The sequence below is a fragment of the Catharus ustulatus genome, chromosome W (assembly GCF_009819885.2).
Source record: "Catharus ustulatus isolate bCatUst1 chromosome W, bCatUst1.pri.v2, whole genome shotgun sequence".
Taxonomy (NCBI): Eukaryota; Metazoa; Chordata; class Aves; order Passeriformes; family Turdidae; genus Catharus; species Catharus ustulatus.
The window spans coordinates 2,567,019-2,587,674 of record NC_046261.2 but is presented as its reverse complement, the minus strand read 5'-3'; the positions used below and the strand labels follow the sequence as shown (position 1 = coordinate 2,587,674).

Sequence of the window (20,656 nt, the reverse complement as noted above, 5' to 3'; positions counted from 1 at the left end):
AAGAAGATATTGCTGTACCTACACATCTTTGAGGAATTGTATAGTCTAACTTGCATTTGCTTGTACACTAAATTCTTACATTCTTAAGGCTAAAAAATTAGAAGAGTATTTTTAATTTACTGGTCTAAATTTTGTTGATGACTTTGGTTACAATGTGGGTACAAATTGTGATAAATTAAAAATACAGAGTTGCCACTATTTTAAAATTATAGTATTTAATTTTCATTATAAATATTGCATGCTCTCTCTTAGAAGTGTTCTTTTATATGAAATTATTATTCCTGATTTGGTGGAGTTCAGTGCCATGTTATTTTTCATGGTTTTAGATTTAGTAAATCCTTAGCATTTCTTAGTGAATATTTATTGTTTGGAAAACTACTACTTGCATATTTAATTTTCAATCATCTGTTCAGCTGAAATAGGGTGAACTTGTTGAATAAATAGAAAATAACAAATTCCCTTCTGCAGAAAAACCTATTACTGGCAAATTCTTGTTCAGTGACTTAAGTGATCTTTAGTTCCTTAAAAAATTTGGTAGAAAGCATATCATTCAGTCATTAGTTTTCATAGTAATACATTGAGGTCTTTGAGATTCTGCCTGTATGTTTATATTTGGGGTTTTTTTACAGGCTAATATTTTAGTAATTTAAACAGCAAACATATCTTGTATATTTTGTTTTTAAACAGCAACTGCTTCAGTATTCTGATCCACATTGTATTTCAGTAATTCCATAATAGTTTTTATTGCTTCTTATATATAAAATATTTTCTTCCCATCATGCCAGCACTGTGAACTTCAGTCTAAAAGTGGAGTGGACTTCTGTTCTTTATGCATTGTAGCACAATTTGTATTTTTAGTCTAAGAGGCCCTGCTGTGTGCTAAACAGAACACTAAGGAATAATATTTTGCTGTTATTCTCACCTCTGTGAGAGGTGCAAATGGCAAAAGTACTATATTAAAGAAGTAGCAATAGCTCATAAACACTCTACAAAACCACAGAATTACTGATATTTCAAGTCACCATCAACAAAATATAAAAGCAGTTTTCCTTTAGTTAATGCAGAAAAAAAATTTAGATTGGTACTAGAATATTTGTAAAACATAATAAATTTCCTGGCTGCTTTCATTTCCCCCCCCCCCTCTTTCAGGAGTGACAGTTCATTCAGATTCTTTGTGTTCTTCTTTGTATATATCTGTCAATTTGCCATACATGTACTTCAAGCTGCAGGATTTCAAAGATGGGGAAACTGGTGAGTATTCTGTTTTCTGTAGCATTGTACTGTCTGTAAGACAAACACTCATATTTGATATAGCAACTGCAAACCAGTCCTTGTTTTTAAAAGAAAAAATAATCTAGTGTTCACTGGACTTCTTACATTTAGCACTCAAAAAAGCATTTTTTTTTTTTTTGGAGTGCTCTTAGCTAGAAAAAGTATGTGAAACATATCTCAACAGTGTGAGATACTTCTGTTATTAGACTGGTCAAAATTTTGTCTTTCAATTTAAGCCATTGTCATGGTTTAACCCCAACCAACCCTCAAGGCCCCCACAGCTGCTTGCTCACTCCCACACCAGTGGGATCAGGAGAGAATCAGAAGGGTAAAAGCTATAAAACTCCCGGGTTGAGATAAAGACAGTTTAACAGGCAAAGCAAAAGCCACGCACACAAGCAAAGCAAAACAGGGAATCAATGCACTGCTTCCCATGGAAGGGCAGGTATTCAGCCATTTCCAGGAAAGCAGAGCCCCATCACACATAATGGTTATTTGGGAAGACAAATGCCATCACTCTAAACTTTCCTCCTTCTTCCCCCCCTTCCTCCTTCTTCTCCCCACTTTATATACTGAGCATGATGTCACATGGTCTAGAATATCCCTTTGGTCAGTTGGAGTCATCTGCTCCAGCTATGTCTCCTCCCACACACCCCCAACTTCCTTGACAGCTTGATAGTATGAAAAGCAGCAAAGTCCTTGGCTGTGTACAAGCTGTGCTCATCAATAACAAAAACATCTCTATATAATCAACACTATGTTCAGCACAAATCCAAAACACAGTCCCATACGAGCCACTGGGAAGAAAATTAATTCTACCACAACCAAAACCAGCTCAACCACTTTATACTGCTCTTTTGTATATTAGCTCTCCTCTTTTAGTGGTGTGTGGAGAACTTATTTGCTCTATATTTAGGATAAAGAAATAAGCAAAACTTAGAAAAATTGAGAATAATTTAGGCTGTAATAATTTACTGTTTGAATAGTATTTTGTGTAATTTGTTATTTCTAATGGTATTAATATACTTCCTAATAAAAATTTATTGCTAAAATTGGAAGAATTAATCAACAATGTATTTGGGTAGATATAGTGCTATATCTTTGATATTAGTTGAAAAGTTCATTTGTCCAAGTCAGCTTCTTATTCGGTAATAGTTGAGTTTTCATTTTGATGCTTATAAATATAAAAGCTTTTACTTAAACTTTTTATGTAGATATAGCTTTATTTGAAGCTTCAAGGTCTAATATTAAGATTTTACAAGGAAAAGCTATTGGGAATCACTCACCCTTCTTGGAAAAAAACAAAAGAACAAACTTGAATTAAGTAAAAGCATGGTTGTAGTAGCCAACTGATAGCATGGATAACTATCAGTAACTGGCAATAATGTACCTGGGTAATGACATTTCTGTGTATCAGTAGTTTTCTGCAAACCTCCAAGTGTACATAAGACAGAAATAAACATCATTGCTTTAGAACTGGAGTATAAAGAAAAATCCTGGTTTATTATTTTTGCTCTCAAAGTCACTATTTTGCTTTTTCATAGATACCTTGATTGACATGAATAAAGTAAAAAAATTATTTTAGAGAATCAACTCTCCAAGTATGGCATGTGTACTTTTAAGGATACTTGGTGAAGTGGTATGAAAAATAGCCAGATTATCATCAAATGCTAATTGCAGTTTTGATTTTGATTTTTTTTAAGGGATATAAAAGCAATTTGAAACAAGTAGAAGAAAATTTTGATGTTGTTTGGGTTGACATAATTTTTTTGTTCTTTTTGGTGAAAGAATCTTTTCTATCTTAATACGTTCTTTTTATTAGGGCAACCTGCACTTTGTGACTTCAAGTTTATGTTTCAGATTTCAAGAAAGGGGAAATATTTGAAGTAATACTGATATAGCAATCTCTTCTTTTAATTAACCTGACACTATCTACTTAAAAAAATATTAATCACAATTGAGAAAGCATCACTGTGTGGTTACAGCAAAAGTACGTACAGTAATTTCACGACCATAAGGCGCACTGGACTATAAGGCCCACCGGACTATAAGGCCCACCCCCTGGGTGTCAGCAAATTTCACAACTTTGTAGATCAAATAAGGCGCACCGGAATATAAGGCGCACTTTTTTTTGCAGCAAAGATCTGCGCCGCGTGCAAGAAAGTAACTAATTAGTAACGGAATCCCGTGATCGTGGAGTTTACTGGCATGTGCTCAAATTGGAAACATTTTAACAGATTGGCATAGCCTTTAAACACAGTCCCAAGCGCCCTCCCCATGCACGGGCCCCGGCACTCCCGCCCGCCCCCGGTTGGCGAGGCGGGGCTCAGGGCGACCGCAGCTAGTGGCCACCGCGGCTTGGGGCGGCCACGGTTCATACCTCGAGGTTGCTGTGGTTCAGGGTGGCTCGGGGCCGCCCGCGGCTTGGGGCGGCGCAGCGCCACCCGCTCCCTCTCTCCCTGTGCGGCACCTGCTGGCCAGGGGCTGCCCGCTCCCGCCCCTCCTCGCGGCTCGGCGCTCCAGTGGTGCCACTCCTCCTCGCGACTCGGCTCACGGCTCGCACTTTTTTTTTTTGCAGCGAGGAGCTGCACTGCGTGCAACAAAGTAATGAATTACTGGCAGGTACTCAGTTTGCAAACATTTTTCACAGACTGACGTAGCCTTTAAACGCAGCCTCAGGTGCCCGCCCCGTGCCACGGGCCCCAGCGCTCCTGCCCGCCCCCGACGCTGGCTGGCGCAGCTCGGTTTGCGGCTCGGCCGCCACGGCCGCTGGCGGCTCCTTTCCCCCATGTCTGGGCTGCGACCGCCAGATGGCTCCTCATTTCCCCCGGACCTCCGGGGGCCCTCCGGCTGCCGCCCCCAGGATGGACACTGAGGATCCGCTGTGCTGGAGGCTGGAGAGGAAAAAAGAGACTCCGGGCCTTCCCAGGAGCAGTGCCAGGTGAATCTCTCAAAAGCAAGTTACTCCCAGTGCTGCTGTCCTCCCCCGCCTGCCCAACTGCTTCCTTCCCCTCACACACAGGCAGGTCGGAGGGACCGGGCTAGGACCAGGCACACGCCCGGTGTCCCCACCCCTCCCCTCTCCGAGCCCTCGGTACCCCTCCCGGCCAGCCCCAGGTGATGTGCCGCAGCCCTGCCCTCCAGGGACAGGCAGCTCACACCCTGCAGGAGCTCATGGACTCTCAGGTTCCTCCCATAGTGGGAGAGGCACCTGGAAAGACACTTTCCCCTCTCAGGAACAGGGTCTGCCCGCCCCGGGTCGTGTCACTTCCCCGGTTCCTGCAAGGGTGGAGGCTTCTCCGCGCGGTCCCCAGGGCCTGTGACCTCACCGCCCTTGGGAATCCCCACGGACACGCACAGAGCTGGCGAGGGATGTCAGCCAGCACGTACTTACTGGCCTCCTGGATCCCTCTAACAGTCCTGCAAGTCTCTCCTAAAGCGAGGAGATGTTAGGGTGAGATTTAGTGGCACTTGCACCAGAAGAAGGGTGGGAGTAATGTGTAGGGGAGATATATTCTCCCACAGTCACCTCTCCCCCTCCATCCCCAGATGTCCTGTGTCTCCCCTCCCCGCCACGCGTCTTGTCCAGCTGGGATCAGCAGAGTGGGCTGTGGGCAGCCCCTCAGCAGAGGTTGTGTGAATGGAGGATCGGCCTGGCTGACTCCTCCCCTGCAAGCGCCTCTATTTGAGCTTTGCAAAGTTGAGGGCGAGCAGGCATCCCAGGTGAGGCATGCGCGTCGGCTATGCCCCCATCCCACCAGCTCGGACAAGCGGACATTCGTACAGACAGACACACGCACATGCACGGACACACAGACACGCACACCGCATCCTGCCCTGCGCTGTGAGCGGGTGTGAGCTCGGAGGCGATCCTGGAGAACAACCTTTCCCTGTCGCTGCTGCCGGCTCCTGCAGGGCTGGACCCGGGGAGCTGCGTTGCAGAGCAAACTTCTCCCAAAGGGCTGAGCTCGCCGGTCTAGTGTCTGCAGCCGGAGCTGGCCTCCGGCTTGGCGGGCAGAGGCCAGGTGTCTTGGAACAAATGCGGCCCGGGGGAAGACTGGCTGGATTGGGAGACTGGCCGCGGCCCCCCCGACCCGAGCACTGCTACCCTGCCTGCCCCTATCGACCATGGCCCTGCCTGCCCGTGCTGGCCGCGGCCCCGCTGGCCTCATCTGCCCGTGCCAGCCGTGACCCCACTTGCTCTGCCTGCCTTTATCAGCCACGGCCGACCGGCCCCACTTGCCCCTATCAGCTGCGACCCCTCTGCCCCCAGCACCGCGGCCCCGCTTGACCCTATCAGCTATGGCCCCGCCCTCGGGGTCGCCCTCGACTCGTGGCTGCCCTCGACTCGGGGCCGCCCTCGACTCAGGGGTGGCGCGGGGCGACCCTCTCCCTCCCTCCTCGCACAACTCCTGCTGGCTGGGGTCTGCCCGGTCCCGCCCCCCCCTTGCGGCTCGGCTCACAGCTCGCACTTCTGGGTTGGCAAATTTCCGAACTTTGTCCATATATAAGGCGCACCAGATTATAAGGCGCACTTCCGGGTTCGGACAAAAATTTTAGTCAAAAGGGTGCACCTTATAGTCATGAAATTACTGTAATTTTCTTACATAAAAGCTCTGTGCATGTACCATATTTTTTTATTTTCTTTTTTAAGAAGTTAGAAGCTATCTTTTTAGGGATGTTTTCTTTTCCACAAAGTCATGGAGTCTTAAATTACATAGTCATGAAATTACTGTATTCTGAAATGACAGTATGACCAAAAAACCCAAAAAAAATCTGAGCAACTCTAACATCTCTCTTAATTTCTTCACAGGTCTCCTGAAGGATAATCATCTTTGCTAAAATTTTCCTTATAGTTTCACTGCACGCATTGGGAAAAATGGCAACTAAGCTGTAAAAGCTTATAGAACAGAAATATGATCATATATAGTTTTCATGAGTTTTTCTTCAAAATATTCCGTTGATCAGAACCAGGATATTATAAAACTTCCCCTGATTTAGATAACTGGATAACTGTGGCTGAATGGTTCATGTGCTCTGCTAGTCAAGTTTGTTTTTTTTTTTTTCTTCAGTGGGTGGATTTCATCTCTTACTAGTCTTAATAAGAGTATCCCTGTTGGCATTATGATGACAATCATAGCTGCACTTTTCACAACATCTGCTGTTATTTCATTAGTTATGTTTAAAAAGGTAAGTTACTTATTATTCCACTCTTCTGTTTTCTGTGTTCTGGAATTTCCTTTCCTGCTTGAGAGGTACTCTCTCACACAGTAATGGGGATTAAATTATATTCTTGGGCATGTGCCTGTGCCTTACCTTTTAACAACCATGCTTCAGTAGTATTTTTTTGTTGCTTATACTGTCACGGAGTTATGAAATGCTGTTTTTACAGTGCACTTATTTCTGCAAACTAAAATGGGGAAGGATAACTTTGAATAAGATAAGCTGGGAGGTGTCCGCACAATGAAAGGGTAGGTGAATGCACTGGACACTAAGGTAGGACCTGTAGATGCAAGGTTGCAATTTTCAAATCTGTGGTGATTCATCAGGCTGAGTGAAGCATGATTCAAATTATTACTAAGTTTCAGCTCTTATAAAAATAATTCCCCATTAAAATCAGTAGAAGAGTGAGATACCTAGCACCTTGGAAAAGGATTTTTATTTCTCTGCTTGTATTATTCTAACATTTTGCTGTCAACGATTGCATAGCACAAAACCTCAAAGATGCTGTTCTCCCTTGGTTCCTTTTTTGTCAATTTCCATCCAGAAGGCCTAAGTTTAGATAATAATATGCTAGTAAGTTTTTTATGTTGTTTCAGTTAAATGTAACTGATAATTCTGCTGATGATGTGCTGGTACTTCTAATAATTCAACTGCAGTTACAGTTCCACTTAAAGGTCTTAATGTATGCAAACTCTACTGGCCTATTTACAGTGAGGTAGAAACTTCCTTTCTCCTTATTTGTTTTTTACATAAATACTTAGGTGTAGGAGAAAGAAACAAATGAGAAAGGTATGGTGAGTATTTTTTTACACTCTTTCTGCCACATAAATCTGGATTCTTTTCAAAAAACATATATACTCATATATGATCTGGTGACATTTATAACAAAAAAAAAAGTTATATGAATTTTCCTGCTATGCTTATAGAATCATAGAATCATTAAAGTTGGAAAAGACCTCTAAGTTCATCAAGTTCAACCATCAACCCAGCACCACCACCATGTTCACCACTAAACCATGTCCTTAAGTATCCACATGTTTTTTGAACACTGTCAGGGATAGTGACTCTGCCACTTACCTGGGCAACCTTTTCCAAAGTTTTACAACCCTTTCAATGAAAAAATTTTTTCCTAATATCTAATCTAAACCTCTCCTGGCACAACTTGAGGCCATTTCCTCTTGTCCTATCCCTTGTTACTTGAGAGAAGATATCAACTCCCATCTCGCTACAGCCTCCTTTCAGGTAGTTGTAGAGAGCAATAAGGTCTTCCCTGAGCCTCCTTTTCTCCTGGTCAAGCACCCCCAGCCCCCTCAGCCACTCCTCATAAGACTTGTGCTCCAGCCCCTTCGCCAGCTACATTACCCTTCTCTGGACACACTCCAGCACCTTAATGTCTTTCTTGTAGTGAGGGGCCCAAAACTGAACACAGGATTAGAGATATGGCCTCACCAGTGCCGAGTACAGAGGGACGATTGCTTCCCTGGTCCTGCTTCCTGCACTATTTCTGATACAAGCCAAGATGCTGCTGGCCATCTTGGCCACCTGGGCACATGCTGGCTCACCCCAGGGCCTTTTCTGCTGGGCAACTTTCTAGCCACTCTTCTCCAAGCCTGTAGCACTGCAGGAGGTTGTTGTGGACCCAAGTGCAGGATCTGCTTGACCTTATTGAATCTCATATACTTGGCCTCAGCCCATCAATGCAGCCTACCCAGATCCCTCTGTAGACCCTTCCTACCCTCCAGCAGATCAACACTCCCACCCAACTTGGTGTCATCTGCAAACTTGCTTAGGATACATTCAATCCCCTCATCCAGATCATCAATAAAGATATTAAACAGGACTGGCCTCACTACTGAGCCCCAGGGAACACCACTAATGACCAGCGACCAGTTCAATGTAACTCCATTCACCACTGTCCTGGTTTAGGGCAAATTTGGGAGGAAACTCCAAAGGGATCCCTCTAGAAAGCAGATTCAAGTGGCCCCTCCCCAACTGGTTCGGGAAAAGATTTCTTTGGAGAAAAGTGGAAAAAACCTGTTTATTTAACAAGCAAAATATTCACAAGCACTAAAAAAAAAAAGAATAATATTAAACAATAAAACCTCTTGCTGTTCTGAAAAGATAGCAAATTCAGAAAGTCCTTTTTGTTGGCTGTAGCTTGACTCGCTCAATCTCTTATCAGTACCTCTTGCATTGGAAAATGCCATGTCCCCGCAGGCCACAGGTGTGAGCTCCCAGTGTTTTTCTGGGTTTTTAGTCCAGAACAGGTTTGAACAGTTCCAAGAAAAAGAAAAACCACAATCTGGGAAACTTCTCTGCCTCAGCTAGCTGCAAAAAATCTAACTAAAAGCAAAGGAGAGCTCTCTCCCGCTGCAGACAGCACAGTCCATGAGAAGGAAAGCTAAAGCTCTTATCTCTATGTTTTGAATACAACCGCCTCAGACATTCCACTCCTTCTAACCCCCTTCACTCTCAGATCTACTTTTAAAGGTGCAAAACTTATTTCTGGGCTAAACAGACAAATGGGGATACAATTCAGCATCATAAAGTCACCCCAGGACAACCACCACTCTGGGCCTGACCATCCAGGCAATTTTTTACTCAGTGAAGAGTGCACCCATCTGCACCATGGGAAATCAGTTTCTGCAGGAGAATCCTGTGAGAAACAGTGCAAAAGGCTTTACTGAAGTTTAGGTAGACAACATCCACAGCCTTTCTGTCATTCACTAAGTGGGTCACCTTGTTGTAGAAGGAGGTCAGGTTTGTCAAACTGGACCTACCTTTCCTAAACCCATTGTGGTGGGTTTAGTGCTGGCCAAATTGCCAGTACACCCACTAGAATTATTTACAGCAATTTCACGACCATAAGGTGCACCCCCCGGGAATCAGCAAATTTCGCAACTTTGTAGATCATATAAGGCGCACCGGACTATAAGGCGCACTTTTTTTTTGCAGAGAGGAGCTGCGTGGCGCGCAACAAAGTAACAAATTACTGGCAGGTGCTCAATTTGCAAACATTTTTCAAAGATCGGTGTAACCTTTAAACGCATCCCCAGGCACCCTCCCCGTGCAGCGGACCCCAGCACTCCTACCCGCCCCTGGTGCCATCTGGCACGGCTCCCGGCTCCCACCATGCTGCGTCCCGGCTTCCACTCGGCCGACAGCGGCAGCGCTTCTCCCTGCTTTCCCGCAGCAGCAGCCACGTCACTTCTCTCCACTTCCCCGGGGCTGCACCACTTGTTGCCACTTTTCCGCGGCGGTGCCGGTCGCACCGCCTCTGGCCGCCTCTGGCTGCTTTTCCGCGGCGGCACTGCTGCCACCACTTTGCCACAACCACAGGAGCTGCGCTGCCACTGCCCCCACTTTCCCCGACTGCCCGGGCCGCGCCACCGCTGCTCCGATGCCACCGCCAAGCGGGGTCTGCTCAGGGTTGTTGCGGGCTCGCACTTCTCCTTCCCCCCACGGCCGGGCCGGGGCCGCCTGACTTCTCCTTCCCCCCGGGTCGGGGCTGCCCAGCTTCTCGTTTCCCCCGCACCCGGGCCGGGGCCAGCACCGCCCGGCTTCTGGTTCCCCCCGCCCCCGCGCCCGGAGTGGTGTCACCTGGCTTCTTGTTCCGCCTAGGCCGGGGCCGGCGGCAGTTCCCTCCCTCCCCTCGTGGCTCCTGCCGGCTGCGGTCGCCCGCTCCTGCCCCCTCCTCGCGACTCAGCGCTCCCGCGGCATCGCCCCCCCATTGCAGCTCGCACTTCCAGTTTGGCAAATTTTGCAACTTTGTCCATCATATAAGGCACACCGGACTATAAGGCGCACTTCCGGGTTCGGGGGAAAATTTTAGTCAAAAGGGTGTGCCTTGTAGTCGTGAAATTACTGTACTTTCTGCTGTGAGATAAGATTAGGAGAAGAGCAAAGAAGGCTCAAACTTTAAAGGGTATAAAGAAAAACTTTATTAACAGAAACTAAACTAAAATAAAAAAAAGAATCAGAATAAAACCTTCAGGTCACTTCTCCCCCCTACACTCTCTTTTCTTTCCCACTGACAATGTGCAGAGACAAATCAGTTTACCATCTCTAAAATAGTCTTTCTCCAGTTCACTTAGGAAGAGGAGTTTCATCATGCTATGGAGACTTCTCCATAAGAAAACAGTTATCTTGTAGCTTTTAATTTTCATGAATAGCAGCCACCCAGAAATCTGCTATCACAAAGTAGCTCCCATTTTTACAGCCTTCCCACAGCTGCGTTTATGGGCCATGTCAATTTACGGAGTACTATTTTAAGGATTAACTGTTCAAAAGTAAAGGTTCTCTTCATCTATCTCTGAGATCATCTCTGGGAACAGAGGTCTTTTTCTTCTTCCCTGGGGGCAAAGGGTCTTCATCATTCTCTGTTCAAACTTCTCATGGGATCACAGCTACTTCAGCATCTGCTTGCTTTAACATAGATGCTTTTGCTCATATCTACAATTTGAGCACTTCAACCACCCCATACTTTTCAATTAGTTACAGGGAAAAAAGTCTGATGTATCAATCATATCTTCACCATAGCCTTACAAGAGAATTTCAGTTCAAGTTAGGGAATCTCCTCATCCCCTCCCATCTGGGACCTGATTCCTTCCTTACTGACCTTGATGCCTTCATGTTGTTTCTCTACATGTCTTCATTCTGTCCTTTTCTTTCACTTGAGAGAGGATGGAAGGTCTGTAGGTCTCATCGGTACACTGAAAGAATTAATATCTCCCCTGAGGCCTGCAGATAGTCATGTGATCTCTGCTGGGTGGTGGCTGGAGCTGTTTGTGGTGGAGAATTTTTTGGTGGCTGCGCTGGGGGGGAGGTCAGGATCTTAGCAGCCAGTCTAGAACACAGTGGTAGCATCTGCAGGTCGATGGCTCCCCCTCTCCCTGCCCGGCGATTTCTGGTGAAACTCAGCAGTCGCAGCATTCCAGTCGAGCCATGGGCTAGTCTGGCCATGCTAGGGGGAGGGGGAAGCAACCAGGATCTCTGCATCTGATGGCCTTCCCTCCCCCTGCCTAGCAATTGCTGGGGCCTGGCCTGAATGGGGTGGGGCCTGCTCGGCCTGGCCCTGCAGAGAGCCAGGCTGGCCTGTTACCTGTATTCAGGCAGAAGAAAAAATAGATTTTTGGAGTTTTTTAATCTTAAAATGTGAATCTCACAAAGACGTGTCCATCTCTTCGATTGGCTTATTAGCATGCCTATTTTCAAAGCCAGCTAACAATTGGTTTTGTCAGGCATAAAGGAAGCTGTTAGCAGCTTCTCTTAGAGCACCTGCTTCCTTGGCTGCATTCATTCCTGTGACAGGCGGCGACCTCTTTTATGGTCAGAGATCACTCACCTGCACAGTAAAGGGTGGTCTAAGAGTTCTTATTTTGCAGGCAGGGCGCAGCAGGGCACGAAAGAAGACTCGAGAGCTGTTGTTCTGAGGTTTCCAAGGTTGTTTATTCTTCCTTATCTAAGGAATTTTCTATCTACCTTACAGCGGTCCACTCTGCAACTCATCCAAGGCTGTTCTCCTGCCCTCCGGGGCAGGACTTATCTTTTATACCCTAATTTACGTCTACTTTATTTACAATTAATCACCAATACTTTATACCCACTTTACACCGTGCAACTTTCCCTTCACCAATCCCGAGTTGGCATCTCGACCCAAAAGATGGATGCCATGAAGAAGAAGAAGAATTTCTTACTACGCCACAAATCCTCCATCTTGTGTCCAAAAACCCCCTAATGTAAACAATCTTTAAAACCTTATTTTTCTACCTTTTAACACATCAATTTACACTCTACTTATTTCTGTGACTCTGTAATTCTGTATATAAAGATGGTAATTTCTCCCAGGGACTTAGATCGAACTCACAGAGATTTCTGGCACCTTGCCAAGGCTTCTGAGCCCCCTGTACAGGCTCCAGGGAAGCCAGGGGAATATCCTGGGTTCCCACACATTCCCTCCTCAATAAAACTCAATTACAGTAATTTCACGACTATAAGGCGCACCCTTTTGACTAAAATTTTCCCCCGGACCCGGAAGTGCACCTTATAGTCTGGTGCGCCTTATATAATAGACAAAGTTCGGAAATTTACCAACCCAGAAGTGTGAGCCCGCAACAGTCTCGAGCCGAGCAGAGCCCACCCGGCGGTGGCATCGGGCCAACGCCGGGCCGGGGTGAGCCCGACAGCATCGGAGCAGCGCCGGCGCGGGGGGAAAGCTGGTAGCGACGGCACAGCCCGGGCGGGGGGGGGAAAGCTGGTGGCGCGGCGTGAACCCGCTGGCATCGGGGCAGCGGCGGCACGGGGGAAAAGCCCGGGGGAGCGTGGGGCTCCCGGCGCAGCACGGGGCACCCAGAGCGCCAGGGCAGTGCCGGGAGGGAGGGAGTGGGCTGCAGCAGAAGCCATGAGACCCGGGCGCTCTGAGCCGCTGCGAGCCGCCGCGAATCCCGGGCGCTCCGAGCCGCCGTGAGCCGCGGGCGCTCCAAGCCGCTGTGAGCCGCCGTGAGCCACGGGCTCTCCGAGCCGCCGCGAGCCACCGTGAGCCATGGCCCCCCCCAACCGCTGCAGCCCCGGTGCCGCGGGAGCCCCGTGCCGCGAGGGGGAACGGCAAGGCAGGAGCACCGAGCCGAGCGAAGGAACAGCACAGCGGCACCACAGAGCCATGAAGGGGAACAGCATGGCAGTTGGAGCAGGGTTAGCAGAGAGACGGGGGGCGAGAGCAGCGCTGGCAGAGAGGCAGAGGACGAGAGCAGCGCTGGCAGAGAGGAGGGGGGCTGGAGCAGCTCTGGAAGAGAGGAGGGGGGCGAGAGCAATGCTGACAGAGAGGAGGGGTCTGGAACAGCGCTGGCAGAGAGGAGGGGGACTGGAGCAGCGCCGGCAGGGAGGCGGAGGGCGGCCTGGGTGGCCCCAGGCACCAGCAGCAGCGCGGGCAGGGAGACGTTACTACTTCGTTACTTTGTTGTGCGTGGCACGGATCCTCCCTGCAAAAAAAAAGTGCGCCTTATAGTCTGGTGCGCCTTATATGATCTACAAAGTTGCGAAATTTCCCGGCTCCCTGGGGGTGTGCCTTATAGTCCGGTGCGCCTTGTGGTCGTGAAATTACTGTAATACAAAACCAGCACACCCATTCTGGTTGAGCCTAATCCCCTGGCTGTCTTGCACTTGTCGCATGATGGCATTCAGGATGATCTGCTCCATGACCTTCCCTGGCACCAAGGTCAGGTTGACAGGCCCGTAACTCGCTGGATCCTCCTTCTGACCCTTTCTGTTTCCACTCTCAACTCTGCCACCAGGCTGAGCAGATCATTCACCTCATTGCACCTCAAAGTGCTGTTGCCTCTACTGCCATCCAATACCAGTGACTTTTGTGCTCAGATGTTACTCAAGTTTTGGTCGGGCTTTTTATTGTACTAGAGCTTTTAAGCCATATTGTTTAATACCTTTGTTATACAGAGTAATTGATCATCACATTAGTATAGTTTATATTTATCTGCATTATTGGCATATTTTATAGTTTTAATATTGTTCTGGTTTAACCCCAGACAGTAACTAAGTACCATGCTGTTGCTTGCTCAGTCCTCCCCATACCCCTCGTGGGGAGGAGGATCAGAAAAAAATCTAAACTTTGTGGGTTAAGATAAGAATAGTTTAATAATTAAAACAAAATAAAATATAATAATAACAACAACAATAATTATAATGAAAAGAAGAGAAGAATAAAACTCAAGAAAAACAAGTGATGCAAAATACAATTGCTCACCACCCACTAATCAAAGCCCAGCCAGTCCCAGAGCAGCAATCAGTCCCTCCTGGCCAACTCCCCTGTGAGAGACTGGAAAGATTGATGTCTCAAAACATTTTGGGGTGTGTATTTGATGGGAAAGGGGCAGGTCAGGCTTTGCCCTGGTGAGGCAATGCACTGCCGCACACCCCCCACCCCTAGAGCCTATATCCCAGCACCACAGTGGCTGCCAATCACTGGCACACCAGAGGCAATGTTCCACACCCTATCTCTGGAGCCCCTAACCCAGCTCCTAAGTGGCCAAATGACTGGAAGTCCCACCTGGGGGAAGGGCCCAGGAAGACCAAGGGGTATTTAAGGCTGAACATGGAACTAGCATGTCTTGATCCTACCTCCTCTTGGAATTTCTGTCTGAACACCACTGGAACACAGGAGTTGGTAGCTGTGTTTGTTCTTTTCTATATCTTTTCTGTTTCTCACTCTCTCTTCCTTCTTCTAATTTCCTCTTCTCAGAATTTTTGAGTAAGTTAAAATCAAATGGGCTTGGCGTTTGCTAAGTTGAATGGGCAAAGTTAATGCTTTGGGAAGTGTTTCATATTGACTGAATGCTGCTCTAAACCTTTTGCCAAAGTTCTTTAATTTTCTTCAGCTGCCAGTAAAGTGTTTTTTTGGTTGTTTGTTTGTTTTGACCTCTTGAGAACATCTTGTTAGTATTTCTCCCATGCCTCTAATTCAGAGTACATGAACAACCACAAACCCTTTTAAAAGTCGTGTTGAGCAAGGTTTTTTGGGGTTTCGCATCCTCCCAGTTTATATACTGAGCATACGTTCCATGGTATGGAATGTCCCTTTGACCAGTTCAGGTCACCTGTTTCTGGCTATGCTCCCTCCCAGCTTCTTCTGCATCTCCTCCCTGGCAGAGCATGAGACACTGAAATGTGTTTGACTCAGGGCAAGCACTGCTCAGCAACAACCAAAACATCAGTGTGTTATCAGCATTGTTCTCATACTGAATCCTAAACCCAACACTGTAGCAGCTACTGAGAAGAAAATTACCTCTCTCAGCAGAAACCAGGACAAATGTTCAGTCATAGTTTAAATTAATAGGTACTTGCAACCATGTCAATCAGTAAAATTAAGATCTCTAAAACTTTGTTATATAAAAAAGTTTACTGGAATGTTATTGGCACAGTAGATGTCCTAGTTTGGAGGACAGGTGTCTGCTAAGAAAGGCAGGAGCCTCTCTTTGAAAATGGAGAATGTAAACCCCCTCCCTCCAAATTATTTTAATTTTGAAATCAAGCAACTCTCAGGCAAAGATATGGGAATTAGGAATAACAGTTCTTTACTAGGGAAATTGAAATAGAAATACAATACTACAAAAAAACAGACCCCAAGCCCTGACAAAGTCAGAGTACAACCTGACACCCTGTCAGGCAGGGTGTTGGTAGCAGTTCGATTAAATGGTGGCTGTAGTCCTTTTGTAGTAGCAGATGTGATTCAGTTGAAGCAGTGGTCCTATAGAAGGTGCAGTTTCCTTCCAGAGGTCCAGCAGTGATGTGGAGAAATCCAGCTTCCCTCTGGAGTCCGGTGGAGAAGGGGCTGCCTTAGTGTCCCAAAACCTCTGTTTTATCTTGGTAAGAAATGTTGGGCCCTTCCCCCTGGCTGGAGCAACTTCCAATGGGATGAAGTAATTTTATCAGTCACACAGTGGGACTCAATGGGCCATTAGCAGAAAATTACTCCCTGGAGGTAGGATGGATTGTGAAAAGATAAAGAACAATGCCCCCGCCTGGTTTCAATGGATGACCCATTAGCAGAACATCTCCCACAGAGATAAGCATCACTGCCCCCACCCTCAACAGATGATAGAATAGACCTTTTATCACGCCCTGTATTGTAACCCAAGACAGTAGATTCAAAAATATTTTTTCTTTTTGTTTCCTGCTGTTACTTTTAACATGCACCCTTAGCATGTGCTATGCTAAGGATACAACCTATTTGTATATTTAAATGTGTTGTTTCAGACAGTAGATAGCACACATGTAAACGTGGAAAAAGGTACAGGCATCCTACAGTCAAACTCTATGCACAGCAGGGCAATCAGAAGTTGTAGAATTTGTGGGGGGAAAAAGCATTCTGTTTATTCATTTTCAGATCCTCCCAAACATATGAACAAATCAGATTTTTATACCACGCATCTCTAGTTCATGTTTGAGACTTTGCTATTACTCTACCAAGAAATGGAAAATTCAGCATGCTTTTTTACTGCTTTCCTACCTCCCTAGGTGCACAGTCTTTACCGCACTACTGGCGCTAGTTTTGAGAAAGCGCAGCAGGAGTTTTCAACAGGAGTGATGTCCAACAAAACTGTACAAAGTGCTGCAACCAACGCCGCATCAACAGCAGCAACCAGTGCAGCTCAGAATGTGTTCAAGGGTAACTAATTGTAGAGAAATATAATAAATCATGACAGTTCTCTTCCTCTGTACTTTATTTTCCAGTCACTTATTATATTCCCTAAAAGCATTTATCAGGATACACACAGAATACTTGTTTATTCTGCAGCAGTGCATAGGTAAAATGGGAAATGTTTGTTATTTTATAATAAATTTATTTTTGAAAGATAACCATTCTCTGTGCTTATTTAAAATGTGGCATTTTGGAATAATAAGATTTCCCTATTTAGGGAGGATAAGCAATTTCAAAAATTGACTTGGGAATGAATTGTGGTATATAATGATCAAATAAATATATTATGAATTTGGAAGTTTTTTTGGGGGTTCGCCTTGGTATTTATTTTTAACTTCAGGAAAGGACTTTGACTCAATTTTTTTTCTTTGTAAGAAATGTTTTTCCTACTTCTGCTATAAATGGGGTAGACTGAGAGATGTAGAAGGTTAGGTTTGGCTACGCTTTTGCAATTTCAGCAGCTGCTGGAGGACAAATGCAAGTAGGATAGATATAAATTATTTTCTTGGGGTTTTTTTTAGGATAAGTTTTTTGATATAAACCTGTAAGTTTGCATGAATACTGTTATCTGTACTTGTTTAAACAGTGTTTTGGTCCAGAATTTGCCTGCACAAAGTTATATCATTTGTTTGTATCTATTTTCATGCAGTATTCTCTACCTGTGACAAATTACTATGGTGCAGAAACATTCTCTGTAATAGAATGTGCAATGCAGTGTATAGTTTAAGGAAGTTAAATGATGGTTTCAGTCACAAATCTAAATTATTATTTATTTGCTGTTTTTAATTTCAATATTCATGTCTTGGGGTAGTCATTTTGTTGGAAAAGAAACAAATATTGACCTCTAGAACACTAGTTTCATGCCACACTTCCCTCTTACATGCAGTGGTATTTTTGTTGTGTTTGGGATGTGTAGATTTGTATTTAACAGTGGTAGTAAATTTCTAGCCTTATCAGTCACCAAGTTTACTGCTTGTCCAGAAATCTAAATATACAGTATTTCATTTTCTAAAATCAAGCTTTTTAAGCAATGGCATTTAACAGATACATGCTTTCATTTTAATGTAACTCAGCTATTTCTGTGATTTCATTTAAGATGGGGGGGTGAAACAGTTTTTCAACTTTTGAATTAGAAAAGTGAGAAATCTTCATCTTTCACAAAGCTAATTTTAGCTCATTGAACTGGAGGCCCAAGAGGTTAAATTTGTGCTGTGGAACTCAACAATCCATAATGGTGCATGCTGTCAGAATATTCTATAATTGAATCAGATCTTTCTATAAAGTGACATTTCTCTCCTTTGAAGGCTATTTGATATTCTTGGATTACCTCATGAGTCTTATGCACAATACTTGGATTATTTTTAAACTCTGTTTTAGAAAATTAAAACAGGAAGGGACCACATCCCACTACCTGTATAAGTAGACACTGTAGATTAAATTACAGTAATTTCACGATTATAAGACACACCTGATTATAAACCACATGTCCAGATTTCAGCAACATTTAGGTCTGCATCCATATATAAGCCGCACCAGATTATAAACCGCACTTTCGTTCGCAGCAAGGATCCACGTGCAACTTTCACAAAGTTTCCAATTAGTAACAGAATCGTGGGGTTTACTGGCTCAGCTCGGCGCTGGGCGAGCTCGGCTCGGTGCTGCCCCACCACCGGGACCAGGCAGGCTCCAGCTCAGCTCGGGGCTGCTGCGGGCTCGCACTTCTGGGTTGGCAAATTTCTGAATTTCGTTCATATATTGGCCGCTCCGGAGTATAAACCGCACTTCCAGGTTCAGACCAAAATTTTAGTCAAAATGGTGTGTCTTATAATCGTTAAATTACTGTAATTCAACTCTTAAGGTGTATTACCTTTAGTAAGACTCAACATAAAATTCTGAGGCCCTCTGTTGTAATAAATCACCGAGACTCCATTTTCTTCATACAAGAAAAGCCAATTCTTTATTCACACAACTCATTTTATACAGTTTTTACAAACTTCGTGCGCAAGTTCAATTACTTAATAGTTTTCTTGCCAATTACTCTATTAGTAAAAATATTTTACTTGTCTATCAAATGTCTCTATTCTTGAATCATTTACATATTTTCTTTACTAGTTTTCATGGGACAAATCCCTTGTTATTGCAGGTGCATTTGTTTTTCACCCTCAAAATAGGTTGTTGTGTTAACGGACTTCTCATTCACAAAATAACTTCACATAGGAACTTGCAAATTGCTTGTTAGCTTACATAAAAGTAGCAGGACCTAATACATAAAAGATTTTTCTTTTATAATTTCTTTAAGTGTCTGCAATACCCCTCCATGTTCTGAATGTAAACAGACTTTGATAGATTACAGTAATTTCATGCATATAAGGCACACCCTTTTCACTAAAATTTTGGGTTGAACCCAGAAGTGCACCTTATACTCTGGAGCGCCTTATATAGGGACAAAGTTTGGAAATTTGCCAACCCTGAAGTACGAGCTGCGAACCGAGCCACGCAGGGCCGCAGGTCTCGGTGGGGGAGGGGGGCGGGGCGCCGCTCCAGCGAGGTGGCAGATCTCAGCAGGGCTCGGCACGTGTCCTGGTTTGGAGGACAGGTGTCTGCTAAGAAAGGCAGGAGCCTTTCTTTGAAATGGAGACTGTAAACCCCCTCCCTCCAAATTATTATAATTTTGAAATCAAGCGGCTCTCAGGCAAAGATATGGGAATTAGGAATAACAGTTCTTTACTAGGAAAATTAAGATAGAAGTACAGTACTACAAAGAAACAAACCCCAAACACTGAGAAAGTGTCTTGGATTACAATACAGGATGTGATCAAAGTATCTCTTCTATCATTTATCTGTTGAGACTAGGTGGGGCAGCGATCTTTATCTCTGTGGGAGATACTCTGCTAATGGGCCATCCATTGAAACCTGTAGGGCACTGTTCTTTATCTTTGCACTCCCTATCCTTCCTTCAGGGAGTTATCTTCTGCTAATGACCTATTGAGTCTCACTATGTGACTGATAAAATTACTTTATCCCACTGAGAGTTGCTCCAGCCATGGGGGAGAGCCAAGCCTTTCTTACCTAGATAAAAACTGAAATTCTAGGACACCGAGTAGCCTTTACTCTACTGGACTCTAGAAAAAAAAAAAAAGATTTCTCCACATCACTACTAGACCTCTGGAAGGAAACGGCACCTTCTACAAGACCACTGCTTCAACTAAACCACATCTGTCACTGCAAGAAGACTGCAGCCACCATTTAATCGAACTGCTATCAACACCCTGCCTGACAGGGTGTCAGGTTGTACTCTGACTTTGTCAGGGTTTGCGGTTTGTTTCTTTGTAGTACTGTATTTCTATTTTAATTTCCCTAGTAATGAACTGTTATTCCTAATTCCCATATCTTTGCCTGAGAACCGCTTGATTTCAAAATTATAATAATTTGGAGAGAGGGGGTTTACATTCTCCATTTGAAAGAGAGGCTCCTGCCTTTCTTAGCAGGCACCTGTCCTCCAAACTAAGACACAGAGTACAACCTGACACGCTGTCAGGGTGACGCCCGTCAGTCAGGGTGTTGGTAGCAGTCCCATTAAATGGTGACTACAGTCCTCCTGCAGTGACAGATGTGGTTCAGTTGAAGAAGTGGTCTTCTAGGAGGGTGCAGCCTCCCTCTGAAGGTCCAGCGATGATATGGAAAAAAAGTCCAGTTTTCCTCTGGAGTCCAGGGAAAAGAGGGCGACTTGGTGTCCCAGAATTTCAGTTTTTATCTAGGTAGGAAAGACCGGGTTCTTCCCCCTGACTGGAGCAACTCCCAATGGGATGAAGTAATTTTATCAGTCACACAGTGAGAGTCAATAGGCCATTAGCAGAAGATAACTTCCTGGCGGAAGGATGGGGGGTGCAAAGGTAAAGAACAATGCCCCCGCCTGGTTTCAATGGATGGCCCATTAGCAGAGTATCTCCC

General features: G+C 45.1%; 1 protein-coding gene across 3 annotated transcripts in view; it reads left to right on the top strand.

Annotated features, from left to right (window-relative positions):
• Nucleotides 1–17,116, top strand: part of LOC117005084 (secretory carrier-associated membrane protein 1-like) — an 86,858-nt gene extending 69,742 nt beyond the window's left edge. For 2 of the 3 annotated variants that reach the window (XM_033076339.2, XM_033076337.2), the window contains 3 exons: nucleotides 1,150–1,251; nucleotides 6,345–6,462; nucleotides 16,522–17,116. In XM_033076339.2, the coding sequence (XP_032932230.1) occupies nucleotides 1,150–1,251; nucleotides 6,345–6,462; nucleotides 16,522–16,680 (379 nt within the window). In that variant the 3' untranslated portion in view covers nucleotides 16,681–17,116. The remainder of the gene's footprint in view (nucleotides 1–1,149; nucleotides 1,252–6,344; nucleotides 6,463–16,521) is intronic. The other variant, XM_033076338.2, reaches the window with a different exon arrangement.
• Nucleotides 17,117–20,656: the final 3,540 nt, after the last annotated feature.